This window comes from Phoca vitulina, unplaced genomic scaffold (genome assembly GCF_004348235.1).
Source record: "Phoca vitulina isolate PV1807 unplaced genomic scaffold, GSC_HSeal_1.0 scaffold13, whole genome shotgun sequence".
Lineage (NCBI taxonomy): Eukaryota > Metazoa > Chordata > Mammalia > Carnivora > Phocidae > Phoca > Phoca vitulina.
The window spans coordinates 8,309,574-8,333,793 of record NW_022589716.1 but is presented as its reverse complement, the minus strand read 5'-3'; the positions used below and the strand labels follow the sequence as shown (position 1 = coordinate 8,333,793).

General features: G+C 61.9%; 1 protein-coding gene across 1 annotated transcript; it reads right to left on the bottom strand.

Moving 5' to 3' along the window:
* Positions 1 to 3,232: 3,232 nt before the first annotated feature.
* Positions 3,233 to 23,375, bottom strand: GNAI2 (G protein subunit alpha i2). The gene is made up of 9 exons (XM_032411327.1): positions 23,144 to 23,375; positions 9,371 to 9,413; positions 8,968 to 9,109; positions 8,634 to 8,794; positions 6,212 to 6,340; positions 5,650 to 5,779; positions 5,416 to 5,569; positions 4,869 to 5,083; positions 3,233 to 4,253 (listed from the first exon to the last, which is right to left on the bottom strand). The coding sequence occupies exons 1-8, from the start codon at positions 23,259 to 23,261 to the stop codon at positions 4,893 to 4,895; spliced, it is 1,068 nt and encodes a 355-aa protein (XP_032267218.1). The 5' UTR covers positions 23,262 to 23,375; the 3' UTR covers positions 3,233 to 4,253; positions 4,869 to 4,892.
* Positions 23,376 to 24,220: the final 845 nt, after the last annotated feature.

Below are 24,220 nucleotides of genomic sequence, written 5' to 3'. Positions count from 1 at the left end.
GACCCTGGTGTCCATCACCATTATTAACCGAGCAGCTGAGTGGCTGGCAAGTACGGACACACTCGCTATCACACAGCTGCACACGTACCCCACCTGGCCCAATGCCCTCCTTGGATGTGTGGTGGGGGCTGGCTTTCCCTCTGGGTGTCCAAGAGGGGTTAGGGGAATGTGTAGCCCCATGACAGGGATGTGGGCCCCCAGGATCTCTTTTCAGGGCAATAGACAGGAAGATTGGGCTCAGTTGTTTGGGAGTGAGCCTGAACCCAGAAGTCAACCACGAGAAGCTACGATCCTGTCCCTGCCCTCTCCCTGACTCCCAGGGCAGCTAGGACCTGGCCTACCATGCCGCAGAACAGGTGGCTGGAGTCAGGGCTTGTGTTCTCCAGCGTCCTGGCTGGCCTGGCATTCTGGGTCTGGGATGGGGTCTGTGGGGGGATAATATGAGGGGTCCTGGGTGGGTGGGGAGTAGGAGGTTTGCCTGACATCAGAAGAAACCGTGGGGCTGCCCAGGAACATGGTGAGGTGTTCTTCCAGGCCTTGGCAGCCCCTGCAGCGTCACAGGTCCCAGATCTCATGGGTCGCCTCCCCATTCTGCACCTCGAATCTTGGCCTCCACCCACCTGTTGTGGGGGGCCTGGACCTGAGCTGCCCACTGGCTCCTCTCCACAGGGTCTCCCTAGATCCTGCCCTCCTAAGCCCTCTGGCTCTCAGAGCTTGTCTCTCTCTCTCTTCCCAGCTGTTTCCCCACCCTGCTGATGGGTTAAAAATACCAAGGCTGCCACCACATCAGTAGCCTGAGCAACTGTTTGGAGTGGGGTGGGCCCTCTGAGAGGTGGATCGGCCTCGTGGAGGTCTCCACCGGCTGGTGACAGCCCACTTCACACTGGGACCCACAAGCTTAGTCTGGAAGCAGGAGCCTGGGTCCCTTCCCTAGCTCTGCCTTTCTAAGAGTCCCAGGCCTCATGGCCGCCGCTGCCCATGGGTGGGGCCAGAAAGATGGGCCTTCTTAAGCTGGGAGTGCTCCAAGGTACACAGGGCCAGGGAGCACTGAATCTCTCTGGCTGCCCTCACCCCGCTGCTCCCGGGGATGAGGTTCAGCCCCTGGAACGCTCCAGGCAGTCGGGGATCCCCAGGAGTCAACCCCATGGAGTCCCTCCCTTTGGGGTGTAGGACACCTGGGATGCCACCCCCCACACCCCTGCCATCCTCAGCTGCCCCCCAAGGCTGGGAATTTCCCAACTGCCAAAGACAAGGAAGAATTGAAAGGCCGCCCCCGCCAGTGCTGGGACAATGGGGCCTTATGGCCTCCAAATCAGAGCAGGGGTAGGAAGGCCGAAGGCAGGTGGGGGCCTAGCTGTCTGCACCCAGGGAAGCCTTGCTTGCCAGGACCCAACCCAGACCCGCTGCAAGCTGGGTACAAGGGGATCCTGGCCAGAATCCTGCAGGGCCCACCCAGGGAGAGAGGCCCTGGGTGCGTCTGGCAGACAATGCCGGCCCCTCAATGGTCCCTCTGTGCGGGGGTTCCCCTCAGGAGGGAAGGAAGGAACCATCTCCGGCGCGGCTTCCTGCTGAACGGGCTTCACGGGGGGGGGGGGGGGGGGCTCCCCCGGAGCTCCCGCCCCGCCCGCGTATCTGGGGCTCAGCGGGGTCCAGGCCTGACCGCCGAAGGAAGGCAGGGATCCTGGGTTGGGCGCGGGATCCTGTTCTCGTCAGCCGGCCCTCAGCCCTCAGTCTCGGAGGCAGCGGTAGCAGGAAAGGCCCGAGGTACTGGGCCGGCAGCGGAGGCTGGGGGATGTTGATCTCCTTCCGATCGGGCGGCCACAGCCTCTCATCTCTTGCCAAACACTCGGGGCCCTGAGGCCGCGCGGGGACTGGCAGGTGTGCGGAGGCGGGGTCCCGGGTGCCCGGCCCCACCCTCCCACCCTCCGCCTTCCCCGCCTCCGCGGCGCCGACCCCGGCCCGGGCCGCTTTGTCCCGCCGCGGGCGCGGAGCCGTCGCTGCCCCACAAAGCTGCCTTTGTGCCCTGCGGCCTCCGCAGGACCGGCTGACGTCAGCGTCCGTGACCAGCCCGGCGCGGCCGGGCACGGACTGCGGCGCCCCCTGGCGGCTGAAGGCGGGGGGAGCTCGCCCCTGAGCCCCGCCCCGCCGAGCCCTTTTCCGTGGGCTCAGCTGCCCGCGGTCGCTGCCAGCGGGACAAAGTCCAGGCGCCTTCCCAGGCGCTCAGGGTTCACCCCACAGGCACCCCCCCCACCCCGCGTCCCGCCGTTTTGTCATCTGCCACTGTCTTCTCCAGCGACGTGCGTGCACTTCCCATAGTCTCACAGAAGCTTCCGCATTTCTGGGGCCCTTGTCCCAATGCACCCAGAGCCCTGCCGCCCTCCAGGGCCACTTGGCCTATGGCTATGGACACACTGAAGTGTGGCCACCTACCTGTCTCTCCCCGCACCCCCTCCCCAGGTTTGGAGGGGGACCTCTGGGGCAGAGACCCTTCTAAACATGCCTCGGGCCCCTACGGTCCCCAACTTTGTTTCGTCAACCCCAAGAAGCCCAGCCCTGAGTAAGGATCTGGGCAACACCTCAGACTGGGAGAGGGGAGGGTGTACGAGGGACTCGGCAACTCCCAGTCTCTGAGCCCCAGGCCTGGGAGGTCAGAAGTCACATTCTCCTCCTGCACTACTCACTGGACACCTCTCACGCTCCCAATAAAGAGGAACCCCTTAGGGGCGCCTGGGTGGCTCAGTTGGTTAAGCGACTGCCTTCGGCTCAGGTCATGATCCTGGAGTCCCTGGATCGAGTCCCACATCAGGGTCCCTGCTCGGCAGGGAGTCTGCTTCTCCCTCTGACCCTCCCGACCCTCCCCCCTCTCATGCTCTCTCTGTCTTTCTCTCTCAAATAAATAAATAAAATCTTTAAAAAAAAATAATAATAAAGAGGAACCCCTTAGAGGAACGGCTCCCGAAGAAATCTGCCCGGCTGCTGCAGTGAGGCTTGAAGACTTAGCCACAGACCCCAGGCCGCCCAGGGGCTGGGAGGAGAGCGGGGCACGTACAGGCCCCAGGAGGTACAATGACAACGGGAAAACCGAGGTGCCACGTACAGGGCCTGAGGAGGACGTGGAGAGCCGTGCGGCCAGGGCCCTGCCACAAATGAGGACTCTGGTTCGGGTCACTGTCACCTTGGTGCAGCTTAGTCTGGGTCTCTGGCCCCAGGACAGAAGAGGACCGAGCAGTACTTGGTATTTTTTCTTTCTACATTTTATTATTTCAAACCAGGTGAACAATTCCATAAAACATGTGAAAAAAGCAAGGAAGTGTTCAACGCTGAAGGACCCGGGCCTGGGGCAAGGGCACGAGGGGCGAGGCCCTCAGCAGACAGCAGCAGTTCCTAGGTTAGCGCGCTAAAGAGCTACATTTAGGTTAATGGAGCCAGGGCCCAGGGCCACTGGGATGGGGCCCTCGGTGATGTTGGCAGTTGTCTGGATCAGCCCTTGGAACCCAATTCTGTGGAGGGCAGGGCAGGGCAGGAGTGCCGCCCACACGGGGGAGGTGGGGTAGCCAGCCGAGGATGGGTGTAAACACGCAGACACACTCAAGGCACGGAATCACTGGAAGGGGGCTGGGGGGGCGCTGGTCAGGATTTGACAGTTTTAAATAGTTTTTCTCTAAAAAGTTTTCTAGGTTTGCAGTTTTGTCTTTTTTTTTTTTTTCCTTTACTTTCATTTTTTTAAAAAGCTACGAGAATGAGCAGGTGGACTGTAGTCTCCGGGAACGGTGGCGTCTCACGCTTCTTGTGCTTTTTCCTTTGGGGCCTCCGAGCGGCTGGAGGGGGGTGGGATGGGCAGGAGGCTCCCTGTAAACATTTGGACTTGGGCTGGGTCAGGGGCTGGTGTTGAGCGAAGCCAGGGGTCCCAGGCTGGAGAAGTGAGTGCCCCTCCAGACACAGGCCTTGGGAGACTCAGCATGTGCTCCCCTCCCCATCACAGAATAAGACAATGGTTAAAACCAGAACAGATGCCCGGGAAGGGGGTATCGCGGCCATTTCCGGCACCTAGGACAAGGGCCGGCTTTAAACAGGGAGGCCTGTGGCAGTTCCTCCCCCGAGTCCCTGGAACTGAGGGAGGGGACAGGGGAGCCAAGAACAGAGAGAGGAAAGAGGGGAAAAGCAGCCCGGGGGGGGGGGGGGGCAGGCAGGGAGCGTGGTCCTCTTGCCCCCATCTTCCTCAGGAGCTGGGGGAAGCAGAGTCAGCGGTGGCCCTGGAGGTGGGGGACAGTCAGGGCATGGGTCGGGAGGCAGCCGGGGTGTGCCTCTCCTCCCACCCCCCTAGACAATGACCCTCTCCTTTTTCTCATTCACCTGTTACCAGGGACACAGTGGCTGCCCAGGAGCCAGGGTCTGTTGCTGGGTTACATGAGGGAGGGTGACGTGAGGGAGGGGAGTCTATCGCACTGGCAGAATCTTCCCCATCTCCCCCAGGGCCGGTGGGGCCGTCGTCAGCCCAGGACCCTCAGATAGGTCTGAGGGAAAGACTGCAGGGCTGAGCACAGAGCCGGTCACACTGAGTGTCAGGTGGCTGGGCCTCTGTCAGCCAGCCTCCTTCAGGCCAGGCCAGTGGCTTGGAGGGGGCGCAGTGAGGAAGTGAGCTTTCTCCAAGGGAGGCCAGGACAGCCCTTCCGTTCCCTCCAGGCGCACAGCCGGGGGCTTCTGCTGTCTGGACCGCTGCCCAGCCTGTCTGTGTGCTCGTGCCCCTCATGCAGTCGTCCTCCTGACCTACCATCCCGTGCTCCCAGGCTCCCCACCTCCACCCTCCCCAGCCCCCAGTGGTCCCTTCCCTGGGCTCGACGGCTCCGCTCCGTCCCACCCCCGCTCACCATCCTGCCAGGCCCCGCTGCCCCTCAGAAGAGGCCGCAGTCCTTCAGGTTGTTCTTGATGATGACGTCGGTGACGGCATCAAACACGAACTGCACGTTCTTGGTGTCGGTGGCGCACGTGAAGTGCGTGTAGATCTCCTTGGTGTCCTTGCGCTTGTTCAGGTCCTCGAACTTACTCTGGATGTAGCTGGCTGCCTCGTCGTACTTGTTGGCCCCTGTGGGAGACAAGACGGTGAGGACTTGTGCCACCTGCGCGACAGGCACAAACGACAAGGTTCTGTGCACATGGACAGACAAGCATATGACCTGTGCACACGTGCGCGAAGGGTGACGATGTGCGTGTACATGCGTGCCTGGGTGTATAAAGAGGGGCTCCTGACTGTGCACATGTAAGGGGCACGTGCCCTGCGCGCAGGCCCAAGCCCGGAAGCCTAAGCGAGGCCCAGCTCCGGCGCGAGTGTCCTGCAGTTACCCTTCTGTCCAGTGGGGGGCGCCTGTGCACCACCTGGTCACCACCAGCTCCTCCCCAGAGGCCCAGTCCCCACACCTGTGTACTCAGGGAAGCAGATGGTCAGGGGGCTGTGTGTGATCTTCTCCTCAAACAGGTCCTTCTTGTTGAGGAAGAGGATGATGGACGTGTCTGTGAACCACTTGTTGTTGCAGATACTGTCAAACAGCTTCATGCTCTCATGCATGCGGTTCTGGGGGCAGGACAGCGCGGTCAGCACCTGCCCCTGCCCCCCGCCCCCACGCCCCCCCCAGCGGCCTGTCAGCCTCTCACCATCTCCTCGTCCTCCGCTAGCACCAGGTCGTAGGCGCTCAAGGCTACGCAGAAGATGATGGCGGTGACGCCCTCAAAGCAGTGGATCCACTTCTTCCGCTCAGACCGCTGACCGCCCACATCAAACATCCTGCAGACACGGGGTCGCCTTAGCTCCAGAAAAGGCACTTCCCAGAGGGGGGGTCCCCGTTTCACAGGTTGGCTGAGCACAGACGCCTGCTCAGAGGGGGGCAGCTGTCTTCACAGCATCCCCCCCACCTGCGTGCCTTACGCCTGGTTCTGGGCCAGAGCGCATCCGCACGGGCAGGGCCGGGGCCGGTGAGCAGGGCAGGAGGCAGCCACACGGCGGGGGCGGGGGGGGGCGGGTAGCAGGGGAGCCGAGCCACCGGCAACCACGCAGCCTCGAGAAACCTCAGAGCGGGGCTTGGAACTCCTGGAACGGCCCCTCCTCCCACCCAGCAGAGCCATTAGCGGGCCTTGGAGTGAGGATCCCCCCACCCGCGTCCGGTGCCCCAAAGACTGGCAGGTCCCGCCCTTCCACCCTGCCCACATGCCGGCTCACTTGAAGTGTAGGTCCTTGAAGGTGAAGTGCGTCTCCACAATGCCCGTGGTCTTCACACGGGTCCGCAGCACGTCCTGCTGTGTGGGGATGTAGTCACTCTGTGCGATGCGCTCCAGGTCATTCAGGTAGCTAGAGGTGGGGGCAGTGGGTCAGTGGGGGCCGGCATGAGGCCTCTTCACCTGGACCCCGGGCCAGCTCACCCAGGCCCCCTATGCCTCCCCTCCCCTCATTTCTCAGACAAAGCCCTTGCCTCTTCAACCCTTGCCTTCGTTACAGTCATTGCTCAGATGAGGAAAAACTGGACCAGAATCCCTCGCCTCCTGCCCGGGGAATGGGCCTGGAGGAGGTGCAGCTCTGTGCCCGGCCAGCCAAGCCCTAGCGCCCAGGTCTGAGTCAGGCCTGCCTCGGACAGGATCTAGGCTGGTGGAGCTGCAAACTGAGGAGGGTGGGAGGGGGCCAACGCGTCCTTCAGGGAGGGATTCAGGATGCTGATCGGCACAACCACGGCACCCGCTGCGGAGTGGCCCGGCATGCCCCTCGACGCGGGGCTGGACAGGTCGGGGCCTGCCAGGCTCAATGGGCTCTTTGCCCAGTGCCCAATAAAATTTGGGCTCCTCGGGGGGAGGGCACGGACACCTGTTTGGCAGGAGTCCCGGGGCTCCTCATTACCAGCTCCCTTGATTAGTATCAACACTGCCCCTGCCAGGCCCTGGGACTAGCTCTGCCGTCTGCCTCAGTATCCTTGCTGTGCCCTGGGGACTGGGTCCTCCGAGCCGCTGCCCAGTGCTGAGGTCTCACTCCTGGCGCAGGCCTGCTGGGGCCAGCGGGAAATGACCTCAGAGACGCAGGGACAGAACAGAAAAACAGGAAGGACCACAAGGGCCCATGACGCATGTGCTGTGACCTGCTTACTGCACCCTGTCGCCTACTGAGAAGCTCCTGCCTAGAGGTCTCCTGGGGGGTTCCACACCAGGCTCTCCCTTCTCCCCAGCAGGGCTCACCACAGGGACCCACCACCCGCCAGCAGCCTTGAAGGACTGCTGTGAAGAGGGGGTGGGGTCCTCCTGTTCCCTGTAGCGTTCCAATCTGCTCCCCACCCCACCCCACCCCCAGCCGGGGTGAGCTTGTCATGGCCTAGGAGAGCGGGACCTGTGTCGCTGCTGAATCCTCACACCCAGACCAGAGCTGGGCACACAGTGGGTGCTGAATGGGGAATGAAGAACGGCGTGGTGAAGGAGGGGGGAATGGCCCAGAAGGTGGCCCCATCCCCACCTCCGTGAATGCCCTGGACACTGAGGTGGTAATGGTTGGGAGGGCCCAGCCCTGCCTGCCTCTAGGACCTATAAGCTCTGCTGGCGCTGAGCCCCGGGACCTCTGGGGGTGGGGGTGGGGGTGGGGGTGCGCTGAGGTCCAGAGGCCCCACTGTGTTTGGCTGTGATTCTGCAGCTCCTGAGGTATTCAGGCCACTGCAAGGAGAGGGAGTCAGTCCGTGTGACTGGGGCAGGGCTCAGGGCTCAGGGCTCAGGGCTCAGGGCCAGGCAGGGCCCGCCTCCATCTCAGGCCTGGATGGGCGGCCGGAGGGAAAGGTGCTGCAGAGGGGCTGGCTTAAGCGGAGGGGGGAGGGCTCAGGTCTGAGCACAGGCACCCTGCCTCTTTGGGTGTCCTAGCCCAAAAGGGCTGTGCACGTCTCCTACAGCCCCCCGGCCATCAGCACCGGCCACCGACCTGTCCTGTTCTCCACGGGGGCTCAGCCCCCTGCACCAGGCCTGGCACGTGGCAGGCAGCTCAGGGAAGGAGTTCAGAGCATGACCCTGTGGGCTGGGCCTCTGGACAACTCCCGGAACCGCCTTGCTTCCCCAGCCGAGTCTTGGGCTCCAAGCTGCACACAGATCTGGCCCCTCCCAGTCTCTTCCCCTTGTGTCTTTGTCTCCAGCCAGTGTGAGTATCTGTAGCCAGCACTGCTCCCTCCAGGACTGTGCCCATGCTGTGCCCCCCGCCCCTGAGCTTGTCCTGTTCCTCCCCTGCCCATCTCTTGCTCAGAACTTGGCTGAGGTAGTCCCCCACCATGACACGGACCCCGTGGGTAGTCACTGCTTGGGGACTCGTCTGCTCCCCTCATCCCTGGGTCCCTCAAGCCTTGCCCAGGGCTTGGCACAGCTGGCAGCAAATGTCCTTTAGGACGATTATATCTAAGGACAGATCAGACTCAATTGGCCCTGGGGGACAGCAGCCCTGCCTGTCCCTCCTCCTGGCTTTCACTACCACGCCCCCCACCTCAAGGCAAAAACCGCCAAGGCCTTGGTTGACAGTCATCAGCTTCGTAAACAGAGACTGGCAGTGTCTTCCTGAGAGTGCTCAAGCCCTCCACTCCCGCCGGCGGTCCAGCACCCCCTCACCCCGCCCAGCCCCGTGGGGTACTCACTAGGCCGCGGAGTCGTTGAGCTGGTACTCCCGAGAGCGGCCAAAGCAGGCCTGCACACCGTGGTCGGCCCAGAGCCTCCGGATGACGCCGGACAGATCCTCAGGGAGCACGCCCTGCTCCTCAGCGGTGCAGGACAGGGCAAACAGCTGCCGGGCATCATCCTGGGCACGGGGGCGGGGGGTCAGCCAGTCACAGGAGCACACCCCCACCCTACCTGGCCGAGGCAGGGAGGCTTCCAGAATGGGGCCTGGGCTTGGATATTCCCAGGTTCCGTAGGACAAGGCTTGCCCTGAGGCCTTTAGGGAGGCAGGCGGGGGTGGAGGGGAGGACATACCGCTCGGGAGGGGTCAGCAAAGTCAATCTGCAGATTGCCCATGGCTTTGACAATGGCCATGATGGACTGGATGGTGTTGCTGTAGACGACCGCCCGGTACTGCCGGCATTCCTCTTCTGAGTAGCCGTCCTCGTGGATGATCCTGGCAGCCAGGGGTCAGGAGTTAGGGCTCAGAGGGCAAAGGACCACACACGGCCTCCTGGGGCTGCTGGGGCCTGCGGGACCTCCTACAGAGAGGAGGAACCACCACCACCCCCCCACCTGAGGATGGATGACTGCCTCTGGCAAGGTCCTGGGCGTGGCGGAGACAGGCTGGGCCATTACTCAGGGGGGGCAGCAGAGACCCAGAGGAAGAAGAGGGGAGATCAGGGTTTGGCAGCTGCTTCTCACACACTGCACTTACTTCATCTGCTTGACAATGGTGCTCTTCCCTGACTCCCCAGCACCTGGAATAGAGGGTACAGGCGGTCAGGGAGCAGCCCCAGCGGGGCCACACGGACAAGCAGCCAGTGGCCCAGCCGCCTGCAGCCCTGGAGGCAGAACTCACCCTGCCCATCAGCTGCACCAGGAGACGGAGGCAGTGGGGGCCTGGTGGGCAGCAGGGTTACCCAGGGTGCAGCTAGTAGGGCCACAGTGCTCAAGGCAACCCAGACCGCCTGCACCCCTGGGGGACTCACCCCAAGCCTTTGTTTCCCACGAGCTTCCACTGCCCACCACGGCAGCCCCCGACCCCCACTGCCGACCGCCAGCCCTCAGGAGTCTCCCTGTCATTCTCAGGCGGGCAGGCTCGCCAACATGGCGCCTGGGCAGAGCTGACAGGAAGGAGCCCCGCACACTCCAGCAGGGTACAGTCCCTCTTCTCCTCACACTCTGAGCCACCGAGGGGCCTGGGCTGGGGCACAGTGTCATAGTCCTGCCTCCCAGGCATGGCCCAAGTCTACCCTCAGCAGATGGAGACCAGCACTTGGGAGACACGCGGCATGGCCAACACAGACTCACACGCACACACCCCAGTCTGGCAGAGGCCCATTCTGTATTCTCTTTGGCCGGTGCCGAGGGATTTGCTGGTCCTCTTTCCCATGACAGTCATATGAGCCCCACAAACATATTGTTTCTGTTCCCATTTTACAAAGACAAGGACACTGAGGCTCAGAAAAGTAGTCCTGGCCCAAGATTGTGCAACCAGGATTCAGATGGGCAGGGAGACGCATAGGACTATGACGCCTGGCCTGCCCAGCCTTTCTCAAAATATGGCTCAGATGCTGCAGGAAGCCCTGGGAGGGTGGTTTTTTGTTTTGTTTTGTTTTTAAGAAAGAAAAAAGCAGATTCCCAGGTCCCATCCTAGACACAGAAAGCCAGATCTCAAGGGGTACAGCCCAGAAACCCACATCCCCCAGGGAGTCTGCAGGGAAGTGTGAAGACCAGGAGGGCTGCCCTATCTCCCTGGCTGGAGGACGGCGGGGGTGGGGGCAGGACCTCATCTCCTCCTTTCACTGTCCTAAACTCCAAGTAGAACACATCTCAGTGGGGCCAGCTTTCGCTCCCAGCGCTTGCCCAGACTATTCCCTCTCTTCCTTCCCCATCACTGCCAGTCACACCTGCACCTGCCAGACCCTGCCTCTTGCCAATGCCAGGCATTTACCCATGGAGTTTTCTCTGCTGGGCACACGGGCCCCATGCCCCATTTCCATGTGTCCCAACCCTCTTGATCAATGTGGCAGGTCAGTCCCTCTGAGCAGCTCAGCGGGGCAGATGGTGGGGTCTGTGGGGAGGTTACACTTGGAGACTCTGGCTTCCACATCCCTCAGAGTAGGTCAAGAAAACCTCAGAGGATGAGGGGCTAACACACACACTAACGTGAGCAGCAAGAATAGTGTCAGCGAGAATCATAAGAGCAAAGCCACAAACAGTGCCCTCTATGGGTCAGATGCTATTCGAAGCCTACCGCGCCAACTAAGTAATTTCATCTCCCAGCAATCCCACCTAGCAAATGAGGAAACAGAGAGAGGCTGATGTCACCGTGGTCCTAATCCCCTCTGTAGGTGGCCCACCTTGCTGGCCTCCTAGAGCTGCCCTAAGAGCCCTTTACTGCAGCTGGACCACACTGTCCTCAGGCCCCGACTACACCTGTCACTGGGTTCACTCCTTGCCTTCCTAGGCAGATGTTGCTCTGAATCTCTGCAGTGCCCTCCAGTCAGTAGGAGAGCACCCCCACCCTGTCCCCGCCAAGGCCCCTGCCCACCTCCATTTACCCTACCTCCCACCCCAGATCCACATTTTACCCGGGGAAACTGAGGCACAGCTGTGGCCCTCACAGGGGCAGGCCTGGGTATGTTCACAACCCAGTGGCCTCCCTGAGAAGAAGGGTCTGGGCTCTCCTCACAAATGCCACTGGACTGCCGGGGATCACTGGGCTTCTGACCGTCCCAGGCCTGCTTCCCAGGATAGGGGACTAGTTGGGGGGAGGGGGGACAAACGTGCAGTCTCTGGGCAGGTTGGGGGTGGTGCTGAAGCAGCGAGCCCCTCAATCAGTTCAGCCCCTGAGCACTAGAAGCACCCGTCCTGGTGCATTCCCCTGGACATGGGCTTGGTCAAATGGCAGTACTCCCACTTCTCCATTGGGCTGCGCATGGCAGAGGAACAGCCAGGGTCCCCCACACTGACATCCCATGCCTGCTGAGTGGAGACCTAGGGAGAGGGCCTAGGAAGGCCCGAGAGTGATGCCCAATCATGGAGGCCCATCCTCCAGGGCCAGGGAGGGCAGCACCAGACGGGCAAACCACAGGGGCCAGGTGACCTCCTGAGGCAGAGAAAGACTCAGGAATCAGGGGTCTCAGCCAGTACTGGGGGCCCAGTGGGGGAACAGAGGCCAAGGATGTGGAGTGATGGGTCAGATCAATCATGCGGGCCCCAGCCAGGCAAACCTAGACTCAGAGCGGGCAACTGTCCGGGACACAGGAGACCTGAGATTTTGGTGAGGTGTCCCCTCTTGTGTGTCCACCTGAGGCACCAGTTTCCCTGTCTGGCCTTTTGACCACTCTCTTGGTAAAGTGCTGTGGCATTCCGTGGCCCTGCCCAGAGATAGGGATAACAGCACTCTTGCTTTGCATCTGATTTTCCTAGCAGCAGCACACCTGGCAGGCCCAGACGTGGGCAGTACCTGGGTGACCAGGCTGGTGCCAGCACACTTGCTCCCTGCCCCAGCCAACTGGGGGTCCACTTTCCTATCTGCTTTGAGTCTCAGGCTCCCTTCCTATCCCATTTTGAGGGTTAGGAGGGCATTCTCTGCCCCTGTCTGACAGGTGGACAAACCCAAATCAGGGAACCCCCATCTCTGGACTCAGGGCAGTCCCTTTGTCGTCCCAGCCAGCTGTGACTCAAGCAGAAAGAAGTGAGCGGCAGGACGAAGGTGTGGTGCCGGTGGCCAGGCAGGAAGCTGTGGGGGACACAGGACAGAAGCAGAGGCATGGCCCAGGAGCAGCCTCAACACACGGACCAGGGAGCAGGGGCAGAGGCGGTGAAAGGGTGGAACAGGTGGGGCTAGGTGCCCCACGAGCTGTGGGTCCCAGCCCCCCTCCTCATTCCCTCCCCCGGGGCCCTATCCCATCAGGGCCTGGCAGTGCTCCCCTATCAGATAAGCTAGTACTGGGCTCGGAGTTTGCTTGTACCCTGCTGATCCTGGGTACCCGGCTCCTCCCACCCAGCCCTGCACCTTCCCCTCAGAGGAGGGGGCTTCACTGGCTGGCCCTGGACTGCTGCCAAGGTGCTTCCGCTAGAAGGCGGCAGGAGTCTCCCGCCCACAGAGGACCCCACCAGGCGCTCCCTTCTCCAGCTGGGTGAGATCAGAGGGGCCCACAGAGGCTCCCTAGGATGGCTTCGGTGTTCCCATTGGGCCATACCTCTTCCCACCAAGAAGAAACCTCGGCAGCCCTTGCCCCAGGGCGCAGCTGCTGGACCCCCAGCAGACAGGCAGTAATTGCCATGATGTGCTGGCGACCGGGTCTGCTCTGCATTAGAACATCTGCTTCCACTCTGGGAGTGCCGGGCCCCAACGGAGGAGGGAACGGAGGGGGAAGGGAGCCGGCACAGCTCCACCTGCCTGAACAAGGAACAAGGCCGGCGGGCCGCTGCGGCAGAGACAGGACCGCGGGGCCTGTTGCCTCGTGCCGACTTCCAGCCCCAGCATCAGGTCACTGCTGTCTGTCGGTCTTGGACCCTCTACGTCCCGGACAAGGCTTTGCCCTGCTGGGAGGCCCTGACACGCTGCTGTTGTCCTCTCTGGCCTCAGTTTCCCTTCTGCAGGGGCTGCCAAGCCTCGAGTGGCCAGCTGGCCTATCTCGCACTCTCAGATCCTCTCCCAGAGGGAGGTCCAGACCTCCCACAGCCCTGGTGCCCACCCTGATCCTTCCTGCTGTCTCCAAGGGCCTCATCCCCTTCCTGCCCTCGCTCTGGTACCCCATCCGTGAAACAGGACACAGAGGGGACAATTTGACACAAAGCGCTTCTCACAGTGCCCAGCACACGGCAAACACTCATATAGAAGTTATCGCTATGTTTCTACTCTATGGAAGATCACAGATGTCCCCAAACCTTTCATTTCCTGCAGCCTACGAGGACCACACTGCATAGGTCACTGTAACCACAGCCTGCAGAGTGGCCTGCTGAGGCCATCTCATCGGAAGGAGAGTTTCTGAGGCTTTCAGCTGAGGCACAGTGGAGGGCAGTGACCAGTGGCCCACAGGCTGGCTCAGCATCGCCGTTCCCGGGGGGGACTTGTGGACCCTGGGACAGCAGTCAGAGCCACTCGGGCCTCTGCAGGCTGCTGGCCCTGAGTTCGTCACTCCCCTTCCACATAGGCCAGGACTCATCTGTAGCTGGAGCCTCCCTCAGCCCCTGAGCCTTGCGGCAGATGCTGCTCCCGGACTCCATGCGCTCAGAAGGCTGCGCTGGTGGGCTCCGCTCTAACACATGGGGCTAGGGAGAGCAGCCAGCTGACGTGGCGGCCCGAGGGCAGAGATTCTCATGCGCAGCGGGGCTGGGACCACAGGGTAGACTTGGGCTGCAGCCCAGCTCCAACCCACAGTACCAGGCCCGCCCCCACGGCCACCCCCCAGCCAGCCCGAGTGGGGCACAGGGAGAAGGTGGGGATGACCCTTGGGAAGCCTACCCCAAAGGCAGCCCGGGCACCACCTCCCACTCTCATCCCAGGAAGGTGCCACGTCTCTGGCCCAGCCAGTGGTTCCGGGCCCCTTGGCTCTGGCCCCTCCCCTGCAGCCTCAGGCCCTCAGGCCGCGCCACCGCCAGGGGGAGCCCAGCAGCCAGAGACGGTGGAGGAGGTGGGGGCTGGGCAGTGCTGGGGGAACCTTTGCTTCTGAAAAGCAGCCTAGGCTAGGGGCAGCTGGGGGAGGTGCCTGGACCCTCACTCGAGGCCCTCCGCCGGCGGAGACCCCGCACACCGGGGAACAATGGAGATGGGAGAGAGGGGGAGGGGAAGGGGTCCGCCAGACAAAGGCCCTCCAAGCCCCGCCCCTGGCGTCTCTTCCTTCCTCCAGGTGCTTTTCTTTGGTCCCCTCACTCCTTCCAAGGCGCTCAGTAAGGGCCTGGCACTGTGGGGGGCAGGGACATGAGTCTTGGATGGGGGCTGCGACGTCCCCACCCACAAGTGTGGCCTTGCTTGCCCCAGATGCCCTAATAAACCTGGAAGCTCCTTCTCTCCAGTATCTGCCACTTGGGCGGCCTCCGTGGCTTCCAGGCCTTCATGATGCCCCCACCAGGGAAGCATTAGCAACCAAGATCTGGCCTACTACTCCCAAGTCAGAGCTCTGTGTGTAAGGGAGTGGCCTCGGGGCCTACCAGACACGGAGAGGGCTTCCCGGGACAGGGCTGTGTCCCCTGTTCTGTGGCCCTGCCCACTGGACAGAGGGAAACTGAGGCACTGGGTAAGGCAGGCCAGCTTGGAGGGGAGGAGGCCCTTTAGCTACAGGTCTCACTCTCTACAGGAGCCAGGCTATTTGACACACTCTTCCTGGATGCTTCTTTGTTGAAGGAATCCCTTTGCTGTTTTCCAAGAATCTGAGTCCCCCCATCTCTCTTCGGGTTCGTTGTGGTGGGCCCTGGGTGAGATGCCCAGGCCCCAGGCCTCAGTGTTCCCATCTATGAAATGTACCTCTCCAGGGAGTGTGCCAAACTCAAAGCCTGCCCTGAGCAGCCTCCCTCGGATCCTCACACTCACCCAAAACCGCCCCAAGGTCCAGCCCAAGCACACAGCTTGTCTCTGTGCCCATAAGCCATGGGGCCTTGCTGAGAGTCATGACGTCACAGGTCCCAGCGCCCCGTACAGACAGGGAAAAGGACAGCCTGAGGTCACACAGTGAAGAAGGCGGGGGAGTGGGCTTTCTGGGACCCAAGGTCTTGAGTGACCGCGAGGACGCATGTTCTCTGCTTTGTGCGTGGTGGCCCAGCAGGCCTTGAAGCATCTACCCGAGCTGTCCTGAAGTCTCTCTCAGGCTCCTCAGCCCCCTACGGCCTGGCCTGATAACACAGAGCACAAGCCCCAGGAGCCTCCGTGGGGGAAGGCAAGGCCACACAACTCGGATTCCCAGGCTGCGGAGCATGGGGACCCGCCTCCTCACCCAGCATGCTGTTGTCTGCCCACACTGCGGACACATTCGGCTGCTGCACGGCGCTGCAGACAGCCCACCAGCCTTCGCGCTAGTGGGGGCCTCTGCGGGAAGGCTCTTTCCTTCTCCTCATCTGGACAACTCCCGGACTCAGGGGCCCCCACCCTGGACTTTGACAGCCTCTGACCCTTCCTCAGGCCTCCTCTCGGTCCTCCTGAGCCTGGGGGTTATGGGAGGGACGAGCATAGTGTTAGGAGACAAGTACTCAGTGGCCGATCTATGACCTGAGTCTTTCTGTGAGGGAACACGGGCCGGGGGCGGGGGGAAGATGGGCAGCTGCCTTCGGATAAAGTCACCCCGTGGCCACACAGCAGGAAAAAGATTCATGAACAGACTCTTGGGTCCCCAACCTCCAGGGCAGGCAGACTCAAAGAATCTCCAAAAAGAGGAATCGAGCCCCCCCCCCCAGAGACAGGTCCCCAAGCGTAAGCAGAAAACACGTGGACCCACAGCATCCGCCTCTTGTCCAGACTGACCAGTTCTTGCCAATTGGACACACACTCCTGACGGACGAAAGCAGTTGTGGACAAGTGCTCAGTCACTATCTGGTCATACCTTGGTGTCTCCACCTATTGGGTAAGTCATGTAATATCTCCAAGCCTGTTTCCCCATCAGTGAAATGGACAGAATGTCAGTCCCAGCCTCACAGGGTTAAGTATGGTAAGACCGTGAAGAGTCCAGTCCTACATAACAGTCACGGTTCAATCAGAGACAGCGGCTGCTATCACCGAGGGGAAACTGAGGCCCAGTGATGGCACCCCCAGGCCCAGCAGGTGGTAGTGGCGGGGGGCGGGGAGGGGGATCCTTAGGCTGGACCAAGGGCCCCTCTGTCCGCTCCCCGGCCGGGGAAACCCAGAGTGAGCTAATCCCGGGGCTGCTGCTCCATTTCCGGGCATTCATCTCTGCCTGTAGCCGGCCTTCCGGCTTTGCAGGGCAATGGCCGCTCGGGAATATAAGAGCAGCCCTCTGCTTTCCTGCTAGCCGCCCCCCCCCACCCTGCCGCCGTCCCTCTCCCAGCCACCACTTCCTGTGGTCGAAGGAGGGGCCTGGAATCCTTCTCAAAGGCACCACCTTTTCTGAGATCCGGGGCCCAATAGTTGCTGAGGTGGGACAAGGGACAGAGTTGCCTGGAGTGACGCCAACCTGGTGACTACCAGCGGTGGCCCTTAGGGCTATAGAGAGATGAGTCTGGGGAGGTGGGGTTCAGCTTCCAGGCCCCCCAGTTGACAGGGCTCACACCCCCACCCCAGCAAAGGGCAGGAGCAGTCCTCTAGCTTCTTCCTCTTTTGGGCCCCTCCTCCCCCAGCTGCTTCCTCCTTTTCCTCCGGTGTGGACACCACTTCCCCAGGCCCAGCCCTGCCATGCAGACTTCACTGCCCCTCCTCCCGTCCAGGGCACAGTGGGTGCTGCCATCGACAGCCCCCCCATATTTTGAGGCCGAGCAGGCTTGCACCCCAGAATCCTCCAAGCCTTCTCAACAAGCTTTAGACAATCCCACCTTCAGGCTTTGTTTCAAACTGACCTGGCACTCGCTGCCAAGCCTCGGAAATACGCGCAGAAGGCCAACACCGTGACCCAACCCGACCCAGCAACTGTTGGGTGATTCCAAGGAGATTATTTCTCCCAAACCACACAGCTGAACACAGCTCCAAGAAGCAGCATGGGGGTGAGCGTGAGGATGGGGTTGGGGTTTAGTCAGAACAAGAGCTCCAGGTTGGAGGGGCTGCATGGAGCTGGGCAGAGGGGTCCCACCCTGCACTTGTGGCTGAGAGAAGGGCTGCCTGAGAGCCCTGCCTGAGGTACCAGGGCCGCCATCAAAGGGCTTAGTCCTCTACCCTCATCAGGGCACCTTGAAATGTGTCCTTAGGCAGGGCCCATGAGCTGTGGCCCAGCCGGAACCTGATGACCCCTGCCCCCTCAATGTACTCCTAGATTGGGACTCCTGCCCCAAGATATTGTGAAGACAGGACGGATGCTGGCCTGGGCCCTGGCCCCATCCGCCCAGAGCTGCCTCCCAAAGCACAGAGGGGTTTTAGGGAGGCAGCACTCAGGCTCCGGGTCAGACCATCTCATCCTCTGCTGGGGGTGTGATGGGGCGAGGCCCGAGTCCCTCAGTGGACAAAGCTTATGTGGACAAAGCATCTTCCATTCCGTTCCTGCCGAAAGAATGGGTGGCTTTTAGAGACAGAGACCAAGAGAGACCGCTGTGCCCGGCCACCTTGGCCCAAGGCACCCCAAGTACAAGCCCCTGCAGTGCTGGAGGCATAGTGACCGCCCCGGCAGGGGGTCAGGCCCCACCCCTACCTGCTGTCACTTGCTGGGCAACAGTCTGCAGGCCTAGGACACCAATGATGCTACCCAGTGACCCTGCAGCTCAGGCCAGCCCAGGGCCAACCCCTGAGAAGCCACCCAGGCCTGAAGGGGTCCCAGACCATGCCAGCCCCCCTCCGGCTGACTAGGCTTCAACTCAGCACAGTGGGCGGCTCGGTGCTGCCTCGGGGCCTGGCATGGAAACCTGTGCTCCCCAGCTGGCCTGACTTCCACCTCCAGCTATGGAGGCAGCTCATTCCCTCTCTCCTTGCCACCTGCTCTGCCCTGTCTGGGGTTCTCCACCCCCACCCTCCTGGGATGCCCTCAGCTGAGTGCCAGCGTCACTTCGTTTGCAAAGCCACCCCGGTTCACCCAGTCTCCTGGCCCAGGGTATCCCCTGAAGGACCCAGTCCCACTCCTATCTAGAGGTCCCTCCTGTTGGCTGCACCAACACTAGGGGCAGGGGCTGGGCCCAGCGGCACTGGGCAGGACGCAGTCCTGAAATGGCTTAGACCCTTGCTCACTTCCCAGCGTGGGAGCCCCAGTGTGGCTGCTCGGGAAGACAAAGCCTCGCCCAGCCTGGGGGAGGGGTGGGAAGGAGAGACGGGAGGCCCAAGCTACCCCGCCCCCCATTCAAGTGCTAATGAGCTCCAGCCGGGACCCCGGAGGCTGTGGGGAGATCGGGGAGGCGGGAGGCCGGCCTGGGTACCAGCCCACCTGGTGCCTAGAGCCCAGCCACATCCCCAGCCTTAGGCCCCCAGGAAGGCCGCTCAGTCCCCAGAGGTTGGGCTTATGGTCCCCAGGACAGTCTGTCACTCTGGCTGGCACCAACTGTCTACACACCTCGGTTCCCCTCCTTGCTGCGAGCAGCTGCCTGAGGGCAAGGGAGGGGGTTCCCCCGGGGCCTCCATCCTGGGGCCAGGCAGCCTGGAGGCTGGGAGAGCCTTCCCCACCAAACTCTCCACGGCGTAGGAGGCATGAGGGGCTCCCTCACCTGTTTTCACACCTCCAGGCTCTGGGGCACTGTCCCCCACCTGTGGCTGCCTGCAGGCGCGCCGTTCCCAGGTTCCGGATGGGGAACAGAACACCTACAGGAGTTCATTCATCTGTCTCTGCGTTTCCCAGCGAATGCACCAGGTGGAGCTGGGATTGGAACCCACGTCTGTGTGACCCCAAGAGCTAGTCCAACGAGATGAGCCCTCCTCCCCCAGGCCAGGCCTTCCAGCCTCAGTGCCCTCGCTGAGTTGAGTTGGTCCCTCGGCCCCATACCTACCCCCTGGCAAATGCTGCTCATTTTTCAAAGCCACCCAGAGGACCGCCCCCACCCTCCCCCCCACACACACTCTATTCAGTCTCTTCCCATTACCCAGCCAACCAGGATCCCAGGCTACCCTTTTTCCAGCTAGACCAAGCGCCAAGCAACGGCCCCAGAATTACTTACCCCCGTTCATGGATGTGCTCTATAGAGTGTCATTCTTTCCATACATGCTTAATAGGCACCTACTGAATGCCAGGCCATTTGTTAGAGACACCGACAGGACAGAGACCACAAAACTCCCTTCTTTTTCTTTTGGTAAACCTAATTAAGCCCTTGTATGTGCAGTCCCTGCACTGGCCAGGCCAAGAACTCCTGCAGCATTGCTCTGGCCTGAGCCCCAGGGCTGTGGGGCAGTCCCAGCCCTGAGAGCTAGACCCGCTCTCCTGGAGCAGCGAAGATAGCAGGCCTGCAGCAGTCCCCAGACCGCCTGCGCTGCAAGGAAGCATGCCATGCCACTCTGCTAGGGACGCCACAATGCTAGGGACGCCACTCTGCTAGGGACGGCTGGAGGCCCTACGTGCTCTGCCCTGTGACAGGCTACGGACTCATCAGCAAGAGTTCTGCACAGGGTGCGATGAGGGCTGTCTCTGAGGAGCCAGCGGGCAGGTGGGGAGTTGAAGAAGAAACAGCCTGAAGAACTTCTCCCTCGCTATCTGCCACCAATCCCTGTCACTGGCCCGACACTGAGCCCTTGCCACCTGCCCACAATACGTCAGGTGCGGTGACCGCCATCTTACTCCTCCATCTACCCACCCGTCCCCAAGACTGAGTTCAGACCAGTAACACTTCTTTCATTCAACAAACAGACAAGAAGCATTCAATAGGTGCCAGGCTCCACGCTTGGCCTTACAGAAGGCTCAGAAACGAACAGGACACAGCCTGCCCCTGTAGTCTCAAGGAAAGGCAGCAGTCACCCAGGCAAATATGATGCTCCGAAGGGGGACGCTCCAGCACCATGAGCCAGAGGAGGTGCTTCAGCAGCCTCTGAGAAGGGGAGCTGTCAAGGAAGGATCCTGGGAGGTGGTCCCCGAGCAGAGTCTTGAAGAACAATCAAGTAGGAGTGAGTTAGATGGAAAGAAGGGAAATGCATGCCAATCTAGGAGAGTAGATGCAAAGTCCCAGGGACAAGAGAGAAGGCCTATTATTTATACCCTGAAGCCTTCATGGAACCCACCAGGGAAAGTCTCTCCTTTCTCTGGAGGCTGCCCACACAAGCCCATCCCAAATCAGAGACATCCCCCAAACACACACTCTTCCTTTCCCTTAAGTGCCCAGCCCAAGGCCCTAAATTCCACCTGGGGATTGTTGGTCAGTCAGGTTGAACTAGGTGGCGGTGGGGGGGTGTCCCTGAAGTAGGGCTGGTGTCAGCAGCAAGCTACCAGGAAAAACACCCTCACTGGTGTGTACCCCATCTGCCTCTGCCCTCGGTGCCCATCCGCCAGCAGGGCTACCCAGGAGGGCAAGGAGCCAGTATGCGGGTGGGGCAGCAGGCGTGGTTCTGGCTGGAAGGGAAGGCTGGCAAACTGCCCAACCGAAGAGGCCCGTTGCCTGGACAGAGTTCCTCCCGCTACGTGGGACAGGCGCCCAGCACTCTGAAGCTGCCCCAGCTGGGCTCCCAACACCTCCCTGTATACCTGGATGGGAAAGGGATGGCCAGCCAGGACCCTTACCCATGCAGCCGTGGGTCCCTGATTTCAGGCAGAGGTAGGTCTCTCAGCCCCTTGCGGTACACCCTCTGCGGGGTCTTAGCTCCCATCCCCTACCCCCAACAGGGACCTCCCTGTTCTCCCCATCCTGGGCCCAGCACTCCTCTGGCCCAAACCCAGGAAGCCCATTCAACAGAGGAAGCAAAGGCCAGAGGAGCAGGATGCTGAGATGGACTCCCCAGCCTAGAAAATGCTGAGCCAGACCCTGCACCCCTGGCTGCTGCCAGCCCAGTGTGGGAAGGGTTGCCAGGCCCAAAACCTGAGCTGAGCTCCAAGGAGCAAGACTAGTGGAATGGGGTTTGGGACACAGAGGGCCAGGAGTCCTCTGTAGCCCGGCCCTGTGGCCCAGTCGCCCATCTCCTCAGCCGATCGGCCTGGGAAGGGGCCAGCCAGCGGCCTCAGGGTGGGCACCAGGAGACGGCGGAAGCACCCTACCCAGGCCCAGCGGGCATCAGCAACGGGCCCTCCACCTTGGCGACACCCACTCACTGGTGCTGCCGCACTCGCAGTAAAGACAGGAAGAGGCAAGCGCCCAACGCAAAACAGCCCAGGAGGCTGGGCCGCCGCCCCTTCCCGCCCCTTCTCTTCCTACCCGCAGCGGCGGCGGAACGGATGCCATTTTGAAACCTCTGGGCTGTGCCCCTGAGGCCAGGCCCCCAGGGACAGTCAACAGATGGGCTCAGATGGAAGACACACTGTCCCTCGGCCAGGCACCCAGCAAGGAAAGCTCTGCTTTTCACAGCCTGGGGACCCCACCGCGGCTCTGAGGCTGAGGGGCCACACCCCCCCCATACACTGTCCAGGCCCCCACGCTGCTGCGAGGGCATCTCTCCCCCCACCCCCGAGCCCCTGAATCAGGCAGCCACCGGGCACCACACCTGCTCCCAGTGGAGGCTGGACGGGGACAACTACCAGGCCCACAGTCTTTGCAAAAGTCCACCTGAGATGCCCCCCAACTCCAGCTGGCCCCCAAGTCCTCATCTAGCTGGTCCGCCCCTTCCCCCTCACAGGGCCTCACGATCTGACAGGCCCCCCCCCACTCCCAGAGGCCAAGTCCGTGGCCTTTCGGCCCAGAAAGGGTGCGGGAAGACCAGCACCCGTCAGCACATCTCCTTGGCCCGCCCGCCGGCCGGGGCACCAATATGTCGGCTGTCTCACCACTTCCACTTCCCCCCACCCCTCAAGCAGCCACCATCTTCCCTGGCCTTGGAGGCGCCGCAACCCAAACTCCTCCACACTCACACTCCCTCCTACTCCCCAGACGCCCCCCTCACCGGCCCAGATGGGGCTTAGAAACTGGGAAACAGCCAGCCGGCGGAATCTCCCTGGGAGGCTGGAGGCCTGGCTCCCTCCCCCAGTGCAACCAGTGGAGCCTCAGTCCAGCCCCTCAGTCTGGGCCCCCTCCTCTCGGCCGGGCCCACCCGGTGCAGGAGGGGTGGGGGGAATGAGAGGTAGGCCAAAGTGTGGGAGAGGACTTAGGGAGGAGGAGCAGAGGGTCTGAGGAGTACTGTGTACAGAGAGGGACCAGGTGGGCCAGATGGAGGGAGCAGGGATCTCTAAAGGTTTGGGGGTTCCGGCTGGAGAGAGGGCTCATGAGCAACCACAGTTTCCACTTGAGAGGTACCCTGGTGTCAGGGTGCACAGGTGGAGGATACAGGGTTCAGAGTTGGGATAGGGCACAGAGCGGGAAGGAGGGAGTGGGTGGGGGCCTGGCAGGGGCCCCAGGGATATTCATGCCCAATAGGAACTAGAGGAGCAGGTGGGGGAAACAGGTGGTGCCTAAGGGTGGGGACCAAGTGGGGTTCTGGGGCTTTGAGTAAAGTCTAGGGAAGGATGGAAGGACAAGGCAGGGACTCTGAAGGTCTGTGAGGTTGGTCAGCAAGGGTGAATGGTCAAGCAGGGTTCTGGATCTGGGGGTTTGGAGTCTGCGACGAGCTGAGGGTCTAACCTAGAGTCTGGGCTACGGATCAGAGGTCTAGGCCAACACAGAGTTTTGAACCATTATTTGGGTGTCCTGGCCAGGCGGGGTCTGGGAGTTCAAGTCCAGGTGTGGGGGGTCCAGGCTGAGTCCGGGAGTTCAAGGCCCTCAGTCTGGAGGTCAAAGTCCTTGTCTGGGGATTCGGGCGGGGAATCGGGGGTCCCAGCGCAGGGCGCGGCCTCACCCAAAAGCAGCAACTTCACCTCCCGCGCCGCCTTCTCGCCGTCTTCCCGCAGGTTCTTGTCGATCATCTTGGAGCGCTCGGCCGCCGCCTTGTCCTCGGCACTCACGGTGCAGCCCATCCCGCCGTCCGCCGGCCCGGCCGCCGCCCGGCCCCCACACGGCCCCCGGCCCGGCTCGGCCCCGCCCGACCCACTCCGCTCCCGCCGCTGGCCCTCTACGGGTAGCTCTCGGGTCGGCAGTTCCGAGCGTCTGCGGGCGGTGCCTTCCCGGCCGCCGCGCACCGACGGCGGGGCGGGCCGAGGGTGGGGCCGGAGCAGGCTAGGCCCGGGACTGGGCCGGGGCGGGCCCGAAGGCGGGGCCATAGGAGATCCGGGGCCGGTGATTGGCTAGAGGGCGGAGCGGACTAGAAGTTAGGTTCAGCCCAGACTCGGGCCCGGGCTGGAGGCGGAGCCACGCCGAGGAATAGGAGCAGCAGTGGAGCCAAGCCCAGAGGGATTGGGCTCCGGGCGAGCTGCAGGCGGGGCCGGGCTCCGATTGGATGCAGAGCGCCTGGAGCTCGGCTGCCCGACGGCGGGGGCGGGCAGATCTTGTAGCCGGAGGGTGGGGATCCGGGGCACCTCGCTGGCTGAGCAGAAACCAACCCTCGAGCTTTAAGCAAGTTGGGCTAGCTGGGTGGAGGAGGCGTGTCTTCGTCTCGTTAAAGTTAATGAACCCAATAAACTTGTTTCAGGATCTACAGAGCCCCGGAGTCTTTCTCTGTCTTACGGCGAGTTTGGCCCCTTCTCTCTTGAGTTGCAGTTTAAGAAAATGTCTACTGCCACCCCTACACCTTTGCCCAGGCTGTCTCCCTCAGCCGGGGTGCCCTCTCTTGTCACCCAAGGCTTAAACATCCTTCACCGATCTAGGAGGCATCCTCCTGCACGAAGTCATCATGGACTCCAGCCTGGGCCATGGCAACCAGGTCGAGAGAGAGAGAGAGAGAGAAGTAGAGGTCCATCTGACTTCTGGAAACATAAGTGGCCATGATTCTATGGCCTGTCCCCATTGGACAGTGGCTGCAACCCTATGGCTGGGCAAA